Below are 21,947 nucleotides of genomic sequence, written 5' to 3'. Positions count from 1 at the left end.
CCAAAGTCAGAGGGGTTCCCACTGCCGATCGAACCACCTTGCCGACCGTTTCAGCAGATCGGGATGAATTTGTCGGGACCCTTTCCGACGTCAATATCCAGAAACAACTGGATGGTCGTGGTCACCAAACACCTTAAACACTACGCCGAAACAAAAGCCCTGTCCGAAGATAGTGTGGGGAAAGTAGCGAAATTCTTCGGCGAGAACCTGCTGCGGCATCTTGGTGCGCCAGAAGTCGTCATTACTAACAAACGAACAGCTTTTACATCTGAGCTTACTGAAGCCATCCTGCAGTATAGCCAGACAAGTCACCGGAGTACATTACACACAGACGAATGGTCTAACGGAACGCCGGAACAAGACGTTTGCCGACATGTTAGCGATGTAAGTTTACGTCGAACGCAATAAGCGACATGCCGTCCTTCTGTACGAAACTTTCGCTTACAACACGGTGCTGCAAGAAAAAAGGGATATCGTGCCGTTTATGCTGGTCTACGGAAGAAGCCTGGCGTTGACTGCCGAAGCTATGTTGACACATGTCACCGGTGGAGAAAACCTTGAAGTCGTGGCCTATCTGCAGCGCGACGACGACGCTCGAGAACTCATCCGCCTCCGCATCAATAACCAGCAAAGGACGGACAGCCGACAGAAAAATTTTCGATGGCGCTACGTAGTGTGAGACTGCTCTGCGAGAGCAGTCGAACAGCTGTGTTTATCCTGCAGTGAACATGTAGTTTGGCAACTGTGTGCATTCAGGCGAGCCTAGTGATGAGTGCTGTTGGCACTGTTTGCATGCCGTGAAATGCAATCGTCCTAATCCTTGCTGATGATAAAGGCTACTTTCTTATAGATGTCCCAGTCAACCTCAAGAACCAAAAAGTAGCTTTCGCAACCGGTTAGCTACAAGCCTCAGCCTTACTTCACATCAGCCCAAGCTAAACCAATCTGCTACGACGCTGCCATGTCGCTTATCAAGTGAGACAGAGCCAATGCCACTGATCTCGCAGGTTTCACCGTCGAGCTCATCAGAGAGGATCACGCCGCCATATCGAGAGTACGTGCCCTAAAGACGATAATATTCAAAGCCTTCTCATCGACATTCCTACGAAACGTACCCGTTCGTCGTCAGCTTCCACGACGCCAGAACAGGATGCAACTTCGTGTGGTAGCGCCAGCGCCAAGCCACCAGTAGTGATGATGCAGCATTCACGTCCGACCTTGCTGAAAATACGCAACGTTTGACTGCCTTTATGCAACAACAATTTGCCTTGACCTAACGCACATGGCCAACAGAACTCTATAGGTGGCGACACTACCCGACCTATCCACAACACTGCCTACGTTTAGCCGTGACGCCGGCCTTGTAGCTCTTCGCTTGGTGGAAGTTCATGAGCGAATCCAACAGTTGGCATCGTGGTACCCTGCAGTGCTTCTGGCGATAGCACTGGGTAAGCTCGGCGGCCATGCAACAGACTGTATATTCACTACGGTTAGTCCATTCACAACGGCGCCGGAGTGGAAGAAACCTTTACTTGATCAGCTTGGCGAGCAACACCTGCTCATCCAGTGGCAGAGACGCGTAGCAGCTCGTACCCAAAGAAGAGGCGAGGCGTTGGTGAACTTCGCATTCGAAAAACTGAAGATTATCTGCAGGTGCCCTGTTCAGCTGACTAACAACGAACGCATTTAGTATTTGATACAGGGAATTCACGACGACCACATGACTGCGGCAATCACGGTACAGCGACAAAGGACCGTGGATGATTTCATGAGCACTGTGACAGAAGTGGATCGTGCAATAGACCTCAATCCCGTCGCTTGCACTTCGCGGACCACCGAGCCTCTTCCAAGGGTGCAAGCGCACGCTGCCCATGCAGCAAAAGTTGACCGTTCTGTCACGAACCAGCACACAAACCAGGCTCTGCATTCTCAGCCTGTGTAACCACCACACATGCGCATGGCCAACCTGCCACCATCTGAACAGGAAGCCAGGTACGAGGTGACTTCATCCAAGTACGGTGCGCCAGCATATCGAAAAGGTCAAGACTCGAAAGATGCTGTTTGGTACAAGTGTAACAAAAAAGGTCACTTTGCCACCAAGTGCACCAAACCAGCACAGTCGCGCAACACGCTGACAATACTAAAAGATACCAATGGCACACGCTGCCATGTTGCAGGTATCTTGCTGGGCTCCAAGCTCACATATGCTGTAGTGACAGCCAATGTGCAAGGTCTTTGAGTAGCCCGTGCCTTTCCAGACATTGGGTCGCATGTAATTATTTTACCGCACACTTAGCAACGAATCTCGAAGTGGGACAATGAACCAAACCACCATTATTTGTAGTCGAAGGAAGCACAGGGATGCCCGAGGGGTGCACATTCATGAAAATAAATATCGGGTCATTATCTGCAATCGCTGCAGCTGATGTACTCAGACAGAATGCTCTTCCACTAAACCTAGGAGAGGACTGGTTCTACGCTGCGCGAGCGCAACGTCCATCAAGGCCCCTCAGCTACCTGCCATTTGCCAGCTTTCCCAGAATGTCTCAGTGCAACGCAAAGAGGAACTGATACCGCGAATAGCAAGTGCTCTGATCCTCAACATGTTAGCTTTAGCATACTTATGCCGTCCTAACAGAACCACTTCAAATGAAACACAAACCTGATGGGAATGAGCCATTGTGGAGCAAGATCACCAACACAACCATTACTGACGTGCAACAGGCACGTTTTACTGTCGTCGTGCAAGCTAATTCCACAGGAGACCACCTATTTACAGATTCGACTAGCCAGCCCCTTGTTGCTATTCCTCTTAACCCACAACTCGTACCTGAAAGCCAGGAGGCTATGAAATGTGCCGTGAAACAGCATGTCTTTCTCTTGACTGCCGTTCCTGATGACAATGAACATTATGATAGAATTCAGCTTGAGATTAGGCTCCAACTTGGTTCCAAAGCGTTCGGGCGAAAGCCTTATCGTTACCCGAGGAGTTATTGACAGTTTCTGGAGACCCAGACGTTAACATTGCTAGCGAAGGACTTAACACAACTATCACCTTGACTATGGACATTCCCAGCCGTTATAGAGACTCAGAAGTACAAAAAAGGGCTCTGTGTGAACTACATGTCCATAATTTCATGACTCTGAACGGCCTAAAGCCACTGCCCCGCGCCAACTACATTTTTAACGACCTTGCCAGAAGTTACCTGTTCGCCTTCCTGGACCTATTACTGTGCCTATTGACATAATCATATATATAGTCATCAGGTTAATTTTCTCGAAACTATTTCATTTTTCACATCAGCGCAGCGTGGACTCCAGAGAAATTACTCGTGCGAAGCACAGCGCATCTTGTTTACGCACAAGTTACAATGCATTCTAGTTCAATCGTCATTTGCCGACTGCATTTTCCTAGACTTGTCCAAAGCATTTGTTAAGGTATGTCACAAGCTATTACTAACCAATCTAAGCCTTCTTATTCTTGACTGTAACCTCTTAAATTGGATAAATGTTTTCTAACCAATCGTTTTCAATTCGTCAGCGCTAACGACCATAACTGCTTTCACTAAAGAATGATCAGGTGTACCACAAGGTTCTGTACTAAGTCCTCTTTTATTTATTATCGATACTAACCACCTTCCTTTTGAAATATCCTCAAATATTCATCCTTTTGCCGATTATCGCGCTGTTATTCATAACATAAGTAACTACGATGACATAACTGTACTGCAGGCCGATTTAAACATTATTTCTAGCTGGTGTGAGAAATGGCTAACAGAACATAATATTAACAAATGCCAAGTAATCAGAATATCCCGAACGGCTCATGCCTTATCTAAGTATTACCTGGATAACATTGTGCTTGAATCCATTGATAACTATAGATACCTGGGAGCTCATATTACCCCTAACCTGTCATGGGCTGCTCATACTAATTACATAATTAGCAATGCCAACCGTACGTTAGGTTGTTTGCGCCGAAATTTTCATTCCGCTCCGCCAAATTTAAAACTACTGATGTGTACGACACTAATACACCCAGAATTAGAATATGCATCCACTGGTTGAGATTGATGCCAAGTTAACCTAATTATTTCTCTTGAACTTGAACAAAATAAAAAAAATGGACAATGGTAAAAGAGCTTTCTTTCCTGTAGGTGAAAGCATCCCGCATAAAAGCCTGTCATCAAAGGATGTTACTTGTAGTTCTAGGAACCTGATTTAATGATTGCTAGGAAGTTCAGGAATGAAATAAGAGTGCGCGAAGAAGGTTTAAAATCAGTCAATGCATCGCCTGCTGCTGCGGGCAGAGTGACGTTAGGTAAAAGCTCTAAAATACTAAAAAAGTCGCCCACATTACATAAAACCTTTCCACACACGCTCGTTTTTAACGAAGTCTTGAAGTGTCCTGTCAAATTTTGCTAAAAAAGTCTGGAAGAGCACTCGAGCCACACCATAGCCAATACATTTTCATTTTTTTCTGAACGAACAAGCAGCCTTTGAATTCAACAATAGTGGATGACAGATAAAAGGATAAGAGTTCTAGAAAGGCATCCACCGACATACCCCATACCCCATCCTTTGTGTTTTGTGACTGGTTGTTTCCTTCAACTATATACCAACTAGCCCGGATTTGAACCATTATTTTATAGATCATTTATTCACAACTATTCGAAAATGGCAGTGCCACTGGAACCTGCCCTTCAGAAAACTCATTTTCAGTGGATCCCCGCCTACCAAACACGTCTTCGAGGCAATCCCAAATGCGCTCACGTCAATCCCTATACTGAGCTAATATGACGCTGATGCACCTACCACAGTCTCAAGCGATGCTTCAGCAAGAGTACGGGGAGCTCTGCTTACTGAGAGACGAAACGGCAAAGAGGTCGTCATAGAATATGTTATCAGGTAGCTTACAGAAGCACAGCAAAAACTGCACAGCAATGTTTGAAAGGCTTTGGCCATGCATTAGACAATCCATTGGACAAAGTTCAGGCACTGCCTACTGTACCAACACTCCCATCTACTGAGATTTAACTGCTCAATAGCCTGTCTAACTACACATTTCAAGTCTTCCCAATGCTTTACAAGGATGCTGCCTGATCATGCAGAGACTGACTTCTCTGTCGAGGCCCGACCAGGACGACCAAACCATGTAGATAATACGCTATCACGTTACTCGTGTGCTCATTCAAACTGAAGATGAGATAGCTAAGGCCATCCGCGCTCGACTGATGTCTGGAGAGGGCACACGAAACCTTGTCTTGATAGATGACATTCTCTGCAAGTTTGTCAGTGCAAACGTGGCACGATTGTTGTCCCAGCAAAGACCCAACAGGAAGTACTTGATGTCACCCACGATGTCAGTGGTCACGTGGAGACGTCACTTGCACTCAAAACTCAAATTGGTGGCCAAAAATGGCCGCTACAGCAGCTAAGTGCATTCTATCGTGTCACGTCTTTCACGTATACCAGCGGCCCACAACGAAGTCGGTCGGCCCCATGTGCTTTATGCCAACGAGCGAGATCCCTTTCAGTGCTATAGTACTTCAATACATGACAGCGACGGCAGTTTAGGAAGAGAAACATATTCTGAACGGTAATGACTTCACGACAAAGTACATTGTGCACACTGCTGTGCCAACGTCAACGAAAGATGTGTTGTAGCTTTTGTACACAGTGTTTTTTTAGGTGATTTCGAGCCATAGATCCCTTTGTGCGATGAGGCTAAGTAATTTTAACACAGTCCATTCAAGAACTTTATGCATATGCATGGTGTTAATCTGCATTTCTCTGTTGCTCTTCGCGCAGCCAGCGATGGACTCATTTAACAAGCCAATCGCACACTAGTGACAATGATTGGGAAGATGTGTAACGGCCCCCGTGACTACGAGCGACTAAATTGCTCTGCTGTCAACATCACCCGTCACAGCAGTACTGAGTTTTCTCTTTTCACTTGCTTTTTGGATTGTTTTCCAAATTACCTTACTCAAAAGTTCACCCACCTCAAGTTTCTCACACATTCGGTAAGCTCTTAGCCCTTCGAGGTCTACGTAGGGAAGCTGTAAATGATTGAGAAGAAGCTCAAGCAGACGGGCCGATCATCTATGATAGAACCGCAGTGTGTCATTCAGTCACCGATTTTTTGTGGATTCAAAGACAGGAGCCGATACATTATGCTATTGACAAACTCGCGCGACAATTCAAAGGCCTATATCAAGTAATTACACAGAAGACACGAGTGACATATGAGATCTGCCGCGTCACAAACTCCACTACGTCTATGCAGGAAACCCGAGTTGGTCAGGTAAGCAAAATTAAAAAGCACCATCCTCGATGTTTTGATCGTATCCTTGCTGCATCTGCACGGGAAAATCAAGCACTGACACTAGGTGTGCTCAAGACTGCAGATGCGACTACTGCTCACAAAACGGCGGATTCTGACTTTCAAAGGCAATGGTATCTTGAAAACGCAGCAAAATAATGGGCGAGAGAAGGAACGAAGACAAGCGGTAACCATAAAAAACAAAAATTTATTTCCAGTAAATGCTACATAGGCCAAACCGCAAGACGCATCAATGAGCGCTTACGAGAGTACCGAAGGAATTATCATAGTGTATCAAGCGACGGTTTCCTGGCTTTTCATTGCAAAACGTGTTCATGTCGCTTATTTCTACTCACTTCTAGAAGACACCACTATTATTGATAGGGATAAGCGCGAGTGTGTAGAATATTAGAAACTGAGCAAATCCTCCTGGCCGATGATCAATGCATCTCACTATGTTAGATTATTGGCGCATGCCATGAAAGCTGACCGCATTTGCAATATGTGATTTGGGTTTTCTTTTATATTCTTTATGTACCGGTTTGATGTGTCATATGCGTGTATCTTCATGGGTATCGCTGTGCGCGTGACTGTTTGGATGTATTAGTTAGACCGATCAGTGAAATAAATTTTCATTGTTCCTAGCTAGCATTTGTCTTCGTTTTCATATCTTCTTATGTCCTCGTTTTTCTGCAGTGTTCAGACACCATTCCATGATGACTGACCGACAAACCCATATTGCCACCCTAGCTGACCCTCAAGACAGCCAACAAGACGAAAGATCCCGTCGTCACCGTATCGTACCCCGCCATCTTCTGGACTATGGCTTATATGTTTAGTAGTGTCTTCCTTCCAAATGGACTTGGACTTGTGGTGGGGTGGGAACTACCCTGCCAGAACGGTCGGACAGCTGTGTTAAGCCTGCCGTGACTAAGTAGTCTGGCAACTGTGTGTATTCGTAGGAGCCGAGCAATGACGGTTGGTGCCGCTGTATTCATGCCGGCAAATGTCGCCTTAATTCTTGCTGTTGATAAGAGCTACTCTCTCAAAGTGAAATTTCAGCCAAGCGACCCTGTTTGGGTTTAGTCCCCGATATGCCGACGAGGACTAAGAAGCATTTGTGATCATTTCGGTGCCTACAAGATCATGCGATGTCATAGCACACTAAATTAAGAGGTCGTACGAGGAAGCCATAAGCAATTACAACCGCGCCGCTCGGGACCTGAAGATTTCCATATTGGGCGCCTTATCCCCTTCTACCAGTGCTAACCAACTGTCGGACTTTGTTTCTTTGTTTGCTGGTTATTTTCTTGACTACGTGTGCTTTACTTTTTACAGCAAAGGTGTTTAAGGGGGGGGGGGAGCTAACCTTCCGTTAAGTTTTTCTTCTGTGCGAGCATTACCTACGGTCTCGAAATTGAAATAATATCGCTTGATTCTAAGCAAAACCTGATATGCCTCATCACTCGCATGCGGATCTTGAGTAAATTGGACATCATTAAGCACCACTTTCAAGCTCACTAAACTATCAGGTAGACAACAAACGTTTCTCAAATATTTACCGCTTTGCAGCCCACGTCGGCTATGCCTTTGTCATCATTCTAAGCTCGTGCGCACCTCGTTTCCTTCCGATCTGCCGGGGTGGCGGCACCGTCATGTCTGGCGTGTCTACTTTGGGATAGTGACCGGTCTCCCTGTGCGTTTATATAAATAAAACCACATAGACAACCAACCGTTGTTCATTTTGACTTTCTCTTACAACTCCGGAGGAGCAGAGCGCTAACAAAGAGCGACCGTTTCGCAAAGCTAAGCGATCGAAAAACTCTGAGTTGTGGAATGAATACCATCTCGGCAATTTTAGCATTTAAGAATGCAGCATGTGAAGAGAAGGATGTCTATTTTTTAATGAAGCTCTCCCATCATTACTTATAAAAACACCTAAAAAGCTTTGGAACATAGTTGATGGTTCTAAAGACAGTGCAGTCTCAATAAACAATAATGACAGTGACCCTATTCCACTTTCTCAATGTTGCTCCATGTTAAACGAAACGTTGACAATCTCTTTTTCCCAAGTATCATCCTCGTATTTTAGAATGGATTACCCACCGATTGATCCTGCGATTGTAGATCATTTTGGTATGTCGCATGTAATGAAAAACTTGAAATCGCCTTCGTCATGCGTAACGGACGGTATCAACTCAATTTTTTTGAAGAACCCTGCAATGTACTCATCTATTATATTAACAGAACTTTTTCACGGTCCATCGCTTCTGTCCAGTTGCCTGGCGATTAGGAGGTGGGCAAAGTGCTATCGCTTTTCAAGTCTGGTGACGTCAATTCACCATATATTCGGACCTATATCATTACCTAGCATTCCTTGCAAACTATTAGAATATGTTATTTACTCATGTCTAGTTAAGTTCTTCGAGCGTTATGCATTCTTTATGACGAAACAGCATGTGTTTCATAAATCATTTTCGTGCGAGACGCAACTAATTCGCTTGACCAATGAACTTTGCGCTGGTATTGACAACTGCTGTTTTGTCGGCTGTATATTCTTGGACTTTCAGAAAGCGTTTGACCACGTCTGTCACCCTCTATTTCGTTTGAAGGTAAGGAAATTAAATGTCGGTCTTAACATTTTTGCCTGGACTGAATATTTTTTTTCTAAGAGAACACAATTTGTGACAGCTAACAATTTTGGTTCCTCTTCCTGTCCAGTTACTTCTGGTGGGCCGTAGGGTTCTGCCCTCGGCCCACTTTTATTTTTATCCTACATTAACAACCTTGATAATTCTGTTCAATCATCAATTAGGCTGTACACTGATGACTGCGTAATTTATCGCACAATATTATCTGACACTGATCTTGCAGCATTTCAAACTCACCTCGACGCTATATAACTAACCGGTGCAACGCATGACAAATGCTTTTGAACGTTAAGAAGTGTAAAGTAAAGAGAATCCCTCGAAAAGCTTCTTCTTCTAACCCTACCTTTTTATCACATTCATGGCTCTGTACGATACAAGGTTACCAAGTATAAGTATTCGGGTGTACACCTGACTGCTAACCTTTCTTGGCAAACCCATGTTAATTGCGTCAGTGCTAACAATACTAATCGCATGCTGGGTTTCTTACGCCGCAACTTCTGAAGGGCACCATTGTCTCCTAAATTAACATTATATAAAACACATGTAAGCTTTAAGCTTAAATATGCATGCGCTTTGTGGGATCACAGTAAAAAAATATCTTAATAACCAATTAGAATAACTACAAAGCCGCAGTGCGCGTTTCAAGCTGTCAAATTATTTGCGCTTTTGAAGTGCATCGTCGATGAAACACGTTTTGAAACATCCTAACCTTCCACTGCGAAGAACCGTGTTTAGGTTACATTTAATTCATCTGATTTTTCATTATGGACACCTGAAAAATGAACTTTTTAATGAGCCATCTTATTTGTCTTCCCGTACTAATCACCATCATAAAGTTGAAATTCTTTTTTGCCACACTAACATATTTTCCGGTTCATTCTTGCCAAAGACAACCTGGGAATGATACCACCGACCCACCTACGCCGTCACCATTCCAAGCGTTTCTGCATTTAAATCTGATGTCGACCATTATTATTGTATTTACTAGCCGCCAACAATCACAACAATTCTGTATTTCTTCCCTCCCACTGCCGTCTGTAACGCCTTCAATCACTGAAGGTAATGAAACAAATAAATATATATAAATTAATAAAATGTGCGATGTATACGCGGCTGACCCGCAGATCATATTTTAGACCGAACACCGAGTGTGTTCGCCGCTATCCTTCTGTTTGACTGTTACTCCTTTTTCTGGGCACAGGTTCCCCCAGCATAATGTTCGTTCATCAATTCACAGTACCGCTGCTGTGTTGTCCAAAGTGACTACAACGTGATAATAATTCGAAGCAAGCAACATCTGATATTTCGCAGCGCTTTCATATACCAATTTTAGAAACCAGGTTAGATGCGTTTGGTTTTTGTGTCGCGCTTCTTTGTTGCAATATTTTCGGACCGACAGCCAGACGCAAACCTAAATTTTCATTATAACATTCCAAAGTGCTTTAATTGAAAGTTTGCATTGTAAAATTATTTCGTTTTAAACATATAGGTTTCTGCACGCAAGAATCGCGCTTCTTTGTCTTGCATGCAGTGAAGGAGGTGCGAAACTCCCTGAACTGCGCGACGCTGCGGGTAATTGTATCAAACTCTTGTAGCCTCTTGATACGAATTCTGTGGGACTTGAAAAAAGCTCTGCAACTCAACACGTGGCGACGTTGGAGCATATCGTATTGCGTGCTAATAAAGTCGGGAACAGGGGGAGAAAACACAAAAACAACACAGGCGGTAACTTTCAATTGGTTTCTTCACGGCAACCTGAGCCTATATATAGACAAATAGAACATTCGCAAAATGTAGCAACAAGAACACTAATCAGCCTAGCGGAGCGACCACTTATCAGAAAATCGATCTTCGATTGAAACAACCTAACGGAAGTATCGGTAACACAGTCTTGGCCTTTCTTCTTTATCTGATATGCATCCAGCAGTTCGCGTGCAGTCTGATCCTGGCCTCTCCCCATAACCTTTAACTCCTTGAAGTGTGGTTTACAGGAGCAGGCATTGCAGTGCGCAAGCAAGTGCGCCAATTCATCCTTCCTTAACTTTTGTTACTCCGACGTTTGAGAGAAGCAGAAGCTTTCTTTTTGTGTGGTTTGTTTTCTTCTCGGAACAGCATAAATTATCAACTCTCCATTTAAACGCGGTACTATCGACAAACCGCTTTCAAAGGGCCTGTATAGTCAAAGGAGCTCGTTTTTATTTGGCACACGTGTACAAAGTAATCATCTTATAGTTTTTTTGCAAATACTACTGAGCAAACATCATGAAGCCTGCACACGCTTTGTAAATAGGAGTGAATTTTTGACACCTTTTCCTCATAACCATAGACATAGATCATTGTGTTGAGTGGTAAATTACATCGGAAAAAAGAACAGACCAAACGGACAGGACAGAACCAATGCGCAAAGCCACTAGCCCAGTAGTGGACAGGCCTAAAATGTAGGCATTAGCATGATTGTAATGGTACTGTTCTTTTGTAATCTATTTCTTCATTTATTGTAATATATTCACAGCACAATATCTTCATGCTCTGTGTTTTTATATTACTGGTTCTACCTAACGTAAGGCAATATTCTGTGGTACCATAACGCTTCAATCAATGGCACCACTTTTTAGTACAGTAGACTTGCAGTCAGTGCACTAAGCAATGAAAAAAAAATCAGTTATTCAGATAATCGGGCAATAATTGAAATAATATATTTTTGCACAGTTGCTTCTTAAATAAAGTAAATGGTTTTGTTACACTAGCACATTTGAAGAACGTCTAATATATTGACTCCTTCAATAAGCAAAATCCAGGTCAAATATTTTTTTCTTCTTTTTCTGGTTTGGTGTGTTACTTTCCGGGCCTCTTTTGTGGCCTGCTGTGTAACCGTTCCCACGAAGTAATAACAATCATGGACACTTTAGCAGCGTCTGCACTGAACAGTGTGCTGCCGATATTCTGAATGACTTCATGACATTATATCGTACAGTCCTATTATAATTACATTCAAGTGTTACATCCGGCATGGTTTGTTTTAATGTTTCAAATTCAGGCAACCTTTGCGCTCATTCTTGTTTTCTAACAGCTCAACGGTGCAAGGTATGTGCGCAAAGCTTTCCGCGACAGCAACGCATAAAATATCAATGCCAAGGGATGCGTTGCGATAGTCAGTCAAAGTAAAAATTTCCCGTCTCTGCATACTTCTAATAGCGCGAACTGTGATGACAACGAGCTGGCGGAGGACTCTGAACCTTTCAATTGTCCCGCTGCCGCGATTGCTTGGCATGACGGGCGACGCTTCTGAAAGAGCTTTAGGTTTGTCAACATTCAGGCTTCAAAACTTAGGCTCCTATTCAGAAACAAATCACTCTGTGTCATAATAAGGCGTCCAACATGTAAACGCGTAAAGAACGCAGCTAAGAGAGAGAGAAAGGCAAAAAAATACAGGGAGTCTAACTAGAGATTATCTCCGCTTGGATACCCTGTACTGAGGGAGGGGCAATGGGATTGGATGCATAAGAGAGAGAGAAAAGGATTAAAAAAGGAGAAAAATGAAACATAGCTAAAGTAATAAAGGCAGTGTTTGGGGCTGAACAGTATATGCAAATTTTCTATGTGTCTTTACACAAAATTTGATGACAACATAAATCTTTTTTAAAAAACTTGGTCCTGCTTTCGCAGCATTTGCTCATGTCCATGACTACAAAGTGCAAAAGGATAAAAAGTTGCGCATGGTTGACCACTACATATGTTTTGGAAAAGCGCGTTTCAGCAAAGTATATTTCACGCACATGAAAATGGACGACTGGTTCTTGCTCAGAAACACTGGCCATTTTAATTATCGTACAAAGACATTATCTTTTAAATATTTTCCTTACTCTATTCTCTTAAAAGTTTCCGTACTAAGTGAGAAAGCATGCTTCGTCACTTATTGAGCATGCTCTCAACCGGTAAACACAACGAGAAACGGTAAGATGGAACAAATTTTCCTAGGTGTTGCTTCGTCCAACTTATGCGAAACGTAGATAAAACTTTTCTTTCGCTAAACATTTTCACGAAGAGACTGGTGCCTGGAGCAAGCGCTGGCTACTTTTCTTCCCTGACATTATAATTGTGGTCGAAATTATGGATAGCACTCTATCGACGGTTAGGAAAATTGCAGTGACATCATTTGTAAAGTTCACGTGCATAGAATCTTCATGATCACAAAGTATAATTGTTTTTGAGCAGGCGCACATGAGATCTCACTTGAAGGTCTCATTCAATCACAACTGCAGCACCAACATGAAAACACAACAAAACGAGGAAGAGAGATCATGCAGAAAAACAATATCAAGCATACTACAGTATTTATTTGAAAGGGAACGATTCAAATGTAGCCTAAAAATATCAGACAACGAAGATAGTTTAGTGTGCGGTGCATTTTTTTCATGAAGCTTGTGTGTGCAGTGAAATATTTTCCTAGAGATTAAGCAGTATTGCTTTAGGAATAATAACACAAAAGAAAGCATTGTCATAGTCATCCCGCCGGACTTCTTATACAATCAGCAGACAACAACGTGGTACATTTAATGTGTGATAGTCTAGAGACAAACTATTTCGAATAAAGATAAATGCTTACGCTCTCCGAAGTACGGAAACTTGACGATAAAGCAAGTATCGTAATCGGTGTAACGGATTTCTGCCGTTTCAGCGTGATCGGGATCTGGAACAGAAATTTTCGGAAATTACAAAAATGAGCACCCAGATCCGCACGATCACATTTATGTGCCTATTATGGGCGTGTAGAGGCCGCAAAGCGACCAAGCAAATGCTTATGGGCGTGCCGTAACCTGTTGTGTAATCTTGGCATCTTAACATTGACCATTCTTTCCTCAAGTAATACTTTGAAAAGCTTTATCTCCAATACGCACTAACATTATTGTTCGATTCATTCTTACATTATTGCGAAAGGCTTGTCGCATTTTTCAAATGAAAAATTGTGGAGCAGATAGAAAATGCCTATTTCTGACAATCCTTCTGTAACATCATTATACGACAATCATAATTAAATTACAGCGTTTATTGCCGTGATGCAAAACTACGGGGGCTGCAGAATAATTTACACAACGTACGCATATTTAAACGGACACTGACACTAGAAGAAAATACTAAGTCGAGGTAGATGGAAGAATTAGACATCCGTCAACAAATTCGCAGTTCCGCCCGAAAGGCGAAGCACCGATTGCGACAGGAAATAAGTACATAGCTCTAAAAGTAAGGATGGTAGTATAATGCAGTATAAACTAGCTAACATTCACTTACTAAATTAACAATCATAGAATATGTAAGCATTACTCAACCAGGACGTAGAAAGAAACCGACACACAGAGACAGCGATGTCTTTGTCTGCTTCTTTCTACCTCCTTGTTAAGGCGCGCTTACACATTCTATCATGGATTCAAACCAACTAGCCTGTCCACGTGTTTCAATTAAATTACCCAGCTTGCATGGTGTCACGCGCGTACCGCTAAACGTGAACACACCTCCCTCGATGAGCGTGGAAACTCGCTGTGAAAATTCGGGAGTGAGGAATCGCGGCAGCAGCATGTGAATCGACCTTCATGCATGTCTCGCTTCATGCCTGAACGAAACGTCGAAAGCACAGCGCATCCGAAGCTACCGGCACTACGCGCACTCTCCAAACATTGCGGATCGGTTGGAAGATGATGCCCACGCGTGCGCGCACTTTGGCTAGGTCCCAGATCGTTTTAAAGACACACGAGCGCCGGCAACGCGTCCCTACGGCGTCCGCCGAAGGCGTCCGCGATTCGCGTGGTCAACGCTGAAGTAGATGCTGCGCTTGTCTCCACTCTGTATGGAGCGGCGGGCGAGGATGACAACGAGGCACCCTAGAGCCGCCGGAGAAGAGCGCCCCTCCTCGCTCGCCTGACCGCCCCGCCTCGCGCGCCACAGGAGAGGGCACGTATCCGCACCGCGTTCCTCGCTCGCGCAAGCGTGATTGAACTGCGTTCGCCGGCTCGTCCTCACACGCTTGCTCTCTTGCGGAACGTCAAGGAGACGGCGACGGCCGAATTGCAGCCTCAGTGTTTATGTGATTGCTATCGCATGAAAGCCGATCCACCAGTCAAACTCCTCAGATATTTTGAGCGATGGGGGAGAGGTATTTCTTTAATTCACATTGTGGACGGTCCGTTTCGACACCGCCCATTGGCTGGAGCTGTAAAAGCGAAATTGAGAGAGTCTGGGGCACCTGTATCCTTCTCATTCTTACCCCGCTCAGCCAATGAGCACTAAGCAGCAGGCGAAATTGGAAGTCCGCTAGGTGAACTCTTACAGAATGTGCCCCCTCCTCCTGGCCCCCTTGTAACCTAGAAAATGACGAAAATGGAAAGCCAAAATGGCACCGCCTGTTATGCACTATGTTACTTCTGGTATGACGTCACCATTAGCTTATTCACAAAAAGCGACACGGAAAGTGCTCAAGGGGACATTCGGTTCAAAATAAGGGGCAACAGCAGGACCTTACTGACAATTTTCTACTCAGCAAAGTGATACGTTCGCCTACAAAAAAGTTGACAGTATTCTAAACCAAGAGTGATAAAACATAATGCTGTTCCAAACTTTTCTATTCCAGTTCTGCACTCAGCCCTCCGCGGTCAAAACCTTTTTGGGCCACCCCCACTTCACCCCTCTGTCACGTGACGTCACGAAAGATGCCATAGCTCAACATCAAATTAGACATGTACACACTGATTATGGATCATTAGACCAAACAAAAGAATCATAATTATTTCTGATTAGCGTGTTTTCGCATTTAGCCCTCTCGAATTGGTCAAAAGTTTTCCGGCTGCTCCCCCTTCGCATATGCATCATGCGAGATCACAAAACCCCGAAAGCTCACCGCGTCAAAGTGATGTGTCCACGTTAAAATGCATCAATATGCCAAACTAAACTCAATTCCTTCCTGAATAGGCGGATTTCTTTCTGAACTTCCCCGTTCTGGAAGGCGTAGAAAATGGCTGCCTGCCGATCGCTCAAGCGCTTGCTAGTCGCCCCTGCCGGATACCATGACATTATTTGGGCATGACTTTCCCGCTGCCGTATAACGCTATCGAGCCTTTTCGGCAAGTTTACAATGTCATTCTGCCTATTATTATCTGCTGAGGATCCGTTTTAGCGGCAATATTAACCTTCCGTTGCACGCCGCCGTGCTTTTTAACCAGCCACGTCCGGCTAAGCAAGGGGAAGCGGACCAATTGCAGACGCTAGTACCATCCTCTTCAGCACTTCTCGACTGCACAAGCACCGACAAGTTCCTGGCCTTGGGAGTGCATAACACCCTGGAGGCAATCGCCGAGGCGCAGAGGACCGCTCCGCTCGCGCGGCTATCAGAAACAAGAATGGGCAGACAAGTGCTGCGTCACCTAGTCCTGGGATTAAAGGAAATGGGACCCGAAAATACAGAGGTGCCTGTACCGGACGCAAGTAGTAGACGGCTACGGGTATGTCCGGTGCCAAGAAATATGAACCCTGAGTTCCACAAAGAGCGGCGGGCGGCGAGGGCCAAGGCGCTCATCGATCTCCATGCCAAAGACAGGGGTGCCGTGTTTGTGGACGCGGCAGAGTATCCACATGACAGAAAGGCATTTGCCGCTGCAGTCGTCGGGGCATCGACCGGTGCAACGAGAACAGCGGCGAGTGTGCGGACTCGAAGGGCGCATCAAGCCGAGGAGGTGGCCATTGCTTTGGCCGTCGCCGACCCCGAGTGCAGGACTGTGCTCTGTGATTCTAGGACGGCAGTGAAAAATTACGCCAGAGCAAGGGTGTGTGGTGAAGCCGCGCGTGTGTTGCGTGTGGTCGATCTCGCGAGTGATAGTCGGTGTGTGGTGATAAAGTGTATTCCGGCCCACATGGGCAGTGATGTGTTGGATCACGGCAACGCTAAACACAACGAGACGGCGAACGCGGCGGCGCGAGGACTAACTAACCGTGCCGCTGCTACTACAGCCGACCCGTCGTGGTGGTGGGAAACCAAGTACAAAATGACTTCCTACAACGAAATTGTGAAATGGTACCGACTAGAGCGAACGACTATGCCGCCACCTCATCCGGGCTTGACCCGTAAGGAGGCGGTTTTATATCGACAACTTCAAACGGGGTCGTTATTCACCCCGGTGCTGATGAGGCGCGTGTGTCCAAGCGTTTATGAAAGTGATCTGTGCTGTGTGTGCCAAAAGGAAAGAGCGACTGCAGCTCACATCCTTTGGGACTGTGCTAAGAATCCGCATGAAGCTGCAACAATAACAACGATCCCGCCGCGGCTCGAGGCCGCAACGAGATGCTATGACCAAGATGTCCAATCCCAGGCCGTCCAGCAGATCTCGGCGGCCCTCGAGAGGCAACGACCGAGCGAAACCGGAGGGAGGCTGCCACCCCAAAAGAGGGGCAGGCGCGGTCGACCAAAGGGAATAGTGCGGCCGTGGCCGAAGTAGAGGCGCCACAGGCCGTGAACACGTCATGGCCACGCCACGGTAACGCCTCCCTAATAGGGGAAGGCTTACCGTTCTACAGGCGTTCACAACAATGTTTCTTAACTCACTCACTCACTCACTGAAAGCGGGACCCTCGTTTAGTAACTACAACAGAATTGTAACATAGTTGGCAGCAAAACAGTGGATAGCATAATAATACATTAGTTGCAATAAAAGCAAATGATAACCAAAAGAAAAAAGAAGAAAAACCAAAGAAACTATGCTCTAATCGATATAGTGTAACAGATATAACAACGGGAGTGACAAAATTTATACAATTGTTAAAGGCAAAAAGCAAAAAAAAAGAACGAACAAATAGGGATAAAATATGTGGCGCAATGTGAACACTGCAAAAAATAAAGAATGGGTGATACTTATTAGTCAGGAGATTATGAAAATACAAATATTTATTAGGAAAATTATCAGAGGTTAGCAAAAAGTCTTTTAGGGAAGCTTTGAAACGCTGATATGTAGGCAGTATTTTAAGCGAAGCAGGCATACGATTCCAAAGTGTAATGGTAGCGAATGTAGATGTTTTTTACCATAGTTATTACGAACTGATGGTAACAGAAAATTATAATTAGAAGCGAACCTAGTAGGGTTTGTATTTCTAAGGGAGCTGCTTTGAATATATTGAAAGGTCAGCTGAGAATCAAGCAATCTACAAAACATTATTGCTAAATTGTAATTGAATAATCTTTTTATGCGTAGAATTTTGTACTGCTCAAGCAGGCCGATAGCATTAGAGCGCGGTGAACTGTGGGTGATGATACGGATTGCTCGATTTTATATATGCTGAACTGAAGACAAATGACATAGATATGTATTACCCCGAACGATTAATCCGTAGTTAATGTGTGAATGAATGAACGCAAGGTAGAGTGAAAACAAAGCAGAAGGAGAAAAATAGTGTCGTGCCTTGATAAGTGCGGGGATACCAAAGCGCACTTCAGCTTCACGTGATTTATGTGCAGGTGAAACTTCAGATGGCTGTCTAGGATAACCCCTAGAAATGAAACGGAGTCGCTAATGGGAATAGAATGATTGCCTAAGGTTAACGAAGCAGGAATAATTAGTGATTTTTGGTGCGAATGGAGTACTAAAAATTTCGTTTAAGATGGATTAATGCCTAGGTCGTTGTCATTACGCCAATTCTTTAGGTGGTCAAGAGTTTTGTATAGCTTGATTACTAGAGAACAGATACACTTATCAGCTATAGATATAGTTGTATCGTCAGCATATAGAACGTAATGACTTAAGTCAGTGACGTCTGGCTTATCATTAATGTAAAGAGAAAAAAGCAAAGGCCCCAGTATTGAGCCTTGTGGTACCCCTTGGTTAAGTTTTTTAGAACTGGAAAAAGTTTCACACGCATAAACAATATATTCCCTATCAGACAAATAACTTCTTAAGAAAGTCAGGGCAGGGCCAGTTATCCAATATGCGTCCAGTTTACGAAATAAAATCATGTGAAGAATAGTATCAAATGCCTTAGTAAGGTCTAAGAAAACTGAACCAACGAATTCATTATTGTCAAGGCTATTCTTAATAAAATCAGTTAAGCAAAGTAGAGCTAAGTTGGTGGAGCTTCCAGACCGAAAACCGAACTGGCAGGATTTAATTATATGGAATTTTTCCAATTACTTGCCTAATCTCATCAAAAATAATTTCTCAATTATTTTACTTAGGAAAGAAAGAATCGAGATTTGACCGTAATTTGAAATTAATTGTTTAGTACCTTTTTTAAAAACTGGGATGGCCTTCGCACGCTTTAGCAATGGCGGAAATACACCAGGGGCCCTATAACGTAAAACTATTCCAATATGTTTCTATTCCAATTTCCTGACGTCAAATTTGCGTAACCACCAACGCAAGCACCGGGCGGTCACCCGCAGGGTTGTCTGAACAGACCAATCAAACGCTCTCCTCGTTCATAGGAGGTCACTTTTGTTTGCTTGAAAAACGAATAACATTTCCTACACTGAGCGGCTTGTCGTATCTAATTGGCTGACAAGAGGCGAGGAGAACGCTCAAGTGGAGAGGGATTCGATGGGGCCGAGCCACTGCACTGAAAGTCGATAACCGCATTAAGAGGGTGGTGCCGGCGTCTACGATTGGTCGGCTTTACCTTACTTGGCTTGCGGTGGCTGGTCGAAAATCGCGACGGCATGCAACGGAAGCTCAAGATGCCGCTAAAACGGACCCTCAGGAAAGAAGAGTTGGCAGAATGAGGGAGTAAACGTGCCGAAAGTGCACGAAAACGTTATACGGCCACGCAAGAAGTTTTATTATGCGCAAATACGCCCATGCTCTCCGGCAGGTGCGAATAGCCCGCGTCTGAGTGATCGGCGGCAGCCATCTTCTGTTCCTTTCGGAACGGGGCAGCCTGCGGCTATTCCGAAGAAAATTCAGTTTTGTTCGGCATATTAATGCATCTTTATCGCGTACACGTCACTTTGACGCGGTGAGTTCTTGAGGTTTTGTGACGTCGCGTGACAGGCAAGTGAAGTGGGTGCAGCCCGAAAGCTTTTTACCAATAGCCGAGGGCTAATGGCGAAAAGGGGTCGAATCAGAAATAACTGTTTTTCTTTTTTCTGTCAAATGATGCATAATCAGTGTGTACACATCATATCAGATGGGGAGGTATCGCGGTTTTCGTGACGTCGCGTGACAGACAGGTGAAGTGGGGGTGGTCGAAAAAAGTTTTTGACCAATCGTGGAGGGCTGATAGCAGAATTGGAATAGAAAAGTTTGGAATAGTTTTACGTTATAGCGCCCCAGATTTAAAGATCAGGCTAATACCTACGTTCAGGGGTTCACATACGGCATCAGCGACTAGCTTTAGGTTGCGCACTGCAATGCCATCTAATCCTGGAGTTGTGTTACGAAGATTACGCATAATAGAAAGCACTTCATGCGGCGTGACAGGATGAAGGAAAAATGAATGGCTCAGGCGTTCTATTTTAGGCTGAAAAGTTGTTAGTGTGTTTCCCTCGGGCAATGCAAAATGATTCGAAAAAGCGTTTGTTATCTGAGAAGGCTGACAAAAAGTAAGATTGTCGCGTACAATTTTAGAGATAAACTTTATCGTGACCGCTGCCGGAGCGGTGATGCAAGCAAAAGACTCACGCCACTCCTATGTAGCCGCGAACCCAAAAAGCCTCGTGTTTATTAGACAGCCGCTTTTTATATATTTTTCCTCAATGACGTCACAGCCTGTGCACATGAGTGCTGGGTCAGATCAGGGAACCGATAGCACTACATCTCCCCCCCTTTTTTTACAACACATAGAAAACAAATGAACCACAAAACAACCAAACAGTATGAAAGATACAAACAGGATGATTATACAGCACTCAAGTGTAGCCATATCGCTGTGGCGGCCTTACTTCTCGACCGTAGTGTGTCATATAACCCCCGGGTCTCCCGTACTCATATGAAGCAGCAGCCGGCATCGAATTAAACACAGAAGGCTCTGCCGAGGCCTTGTTTTCCTCGGATTGGCCTGCAGCGTCCGTAGTCGCAGGAAAGTCATAGGATGGGTCATGTACGCCGGTTCGCTCGCTGTACCGGACCAACGCGCGTCTGTTTCTCTCTAGTTCAACCCCGTCGTCTGTCTGTACCCGATAAGACCTAGGCCGCGTGGCTCGACTCAACACTTTTGCTGGAATTTTGCTGTCTTTTATCCATACCCGGTTTCCCGGGGCGAGCAGCGGTAGCTGCGTTACCGCATGGCGACGGTCGTAGTCGAATTTTTGCTTAATCCGCGCTTTCTTGTCTTTGCATCGGAGGCTCCTGAGACCACTCGTTGTTGACGGTACTAGCTTTTTTTGGGTGCACCGGAAGCGTAGAGCGCAACCGTTGGCCCATCAATAGCTGGGCTGGGCTTGTACCCAAAGGACCTGGAGAGTCCCTATAAGCTAGGAGGGCCAGGTACGGGTCAACCGCTTTTTCCAACATTCGTTTTACCGTCTGCACTGTTTCTTCGGCAGCTCCATTTGACTGAGGGTACCTGGGGCTGGACGTAACGTGATGGAAGCCATAACTAGTCGCAAACAATGCAAATTCTGCGGACGCGAATTGAGGACCGTTGTCTGTTACGAAAAGTTCTGGAATCCCGTGCCTAGCAAATATACTCTTGATTTGCTCAATAACCACCGCCGACCTCGTGGAAGATAAAAGGGCAAGTTCTGAATAGCGCGAAAAATAGTCTACGACCACGAGATACGATCTACCATGCAAATGGAAAAGCTCAGCTCCTACTTTCAGCCAAGGTAAGCTTGGGAGACTCTGATGGCATCATGGGCTCGGCTTTCTGAACGCTCAGTCTCGCGCACTCTCGACAACTGTTTACCAGAGCTCCTAGCTCAGCGCTGAGACCAGGATACCACACAGATTCGCAGGCCCTTGCCCGACATTTCACAATGCCGTGGTGACCAACATGCAATGAAC

The 21,947-nt window shown here is 44.8% G+C and overlaps 1 protein-coding gene across 2 annotated transcripts in view; it reads right to left on the bottom strand.

Annotated features, from left to right (window-relative positions):
* The window catches only part of LOC142588997 (uncharacterized), a 131,602-nt gene that overhangs the window by 14,299 nt on the left and 95,356 nt on the right, over positions 1 to 21,947 (bottom strand). The window contains exon 4 of one of the 2 annotated variants that reach the window (XM_075700790.1): positions 13,583 to 13,666. The exons of the other annotated variant lie outside the window; for it this stretch is intronic. Within the exon in view, the coding sequence (XP_075556905.1) occupies positions 13,583 to 13,666 (84 nt within the window). The remainder of the gene's footprint in view (positions 1 to 13,582; positions 13,667 to 21,947) is intronic. 2 annotated transcript variants of the gene reach the window in all.

Source organism: Dermacentor variabilis, chromosome 7, assembly GCF_050947875.1.
Source record: "Dermacentor variabilis isolate Ectoservices chromosome 7, ASM5094787v1, whole genome shotgun sequence".
Classification (NCBI taxonomy): Eukaryota; Metazoa; Arthropoda; class Arachnida; order Ixodida; family Ixodidae; genus Dermacentor; species Dermacentor variabilis.
The sequence above is the reverse complement of the archived record's forward strand: the minus strand, read 5'-3'. Positions and strand labels throughout refer to the sequence as shown.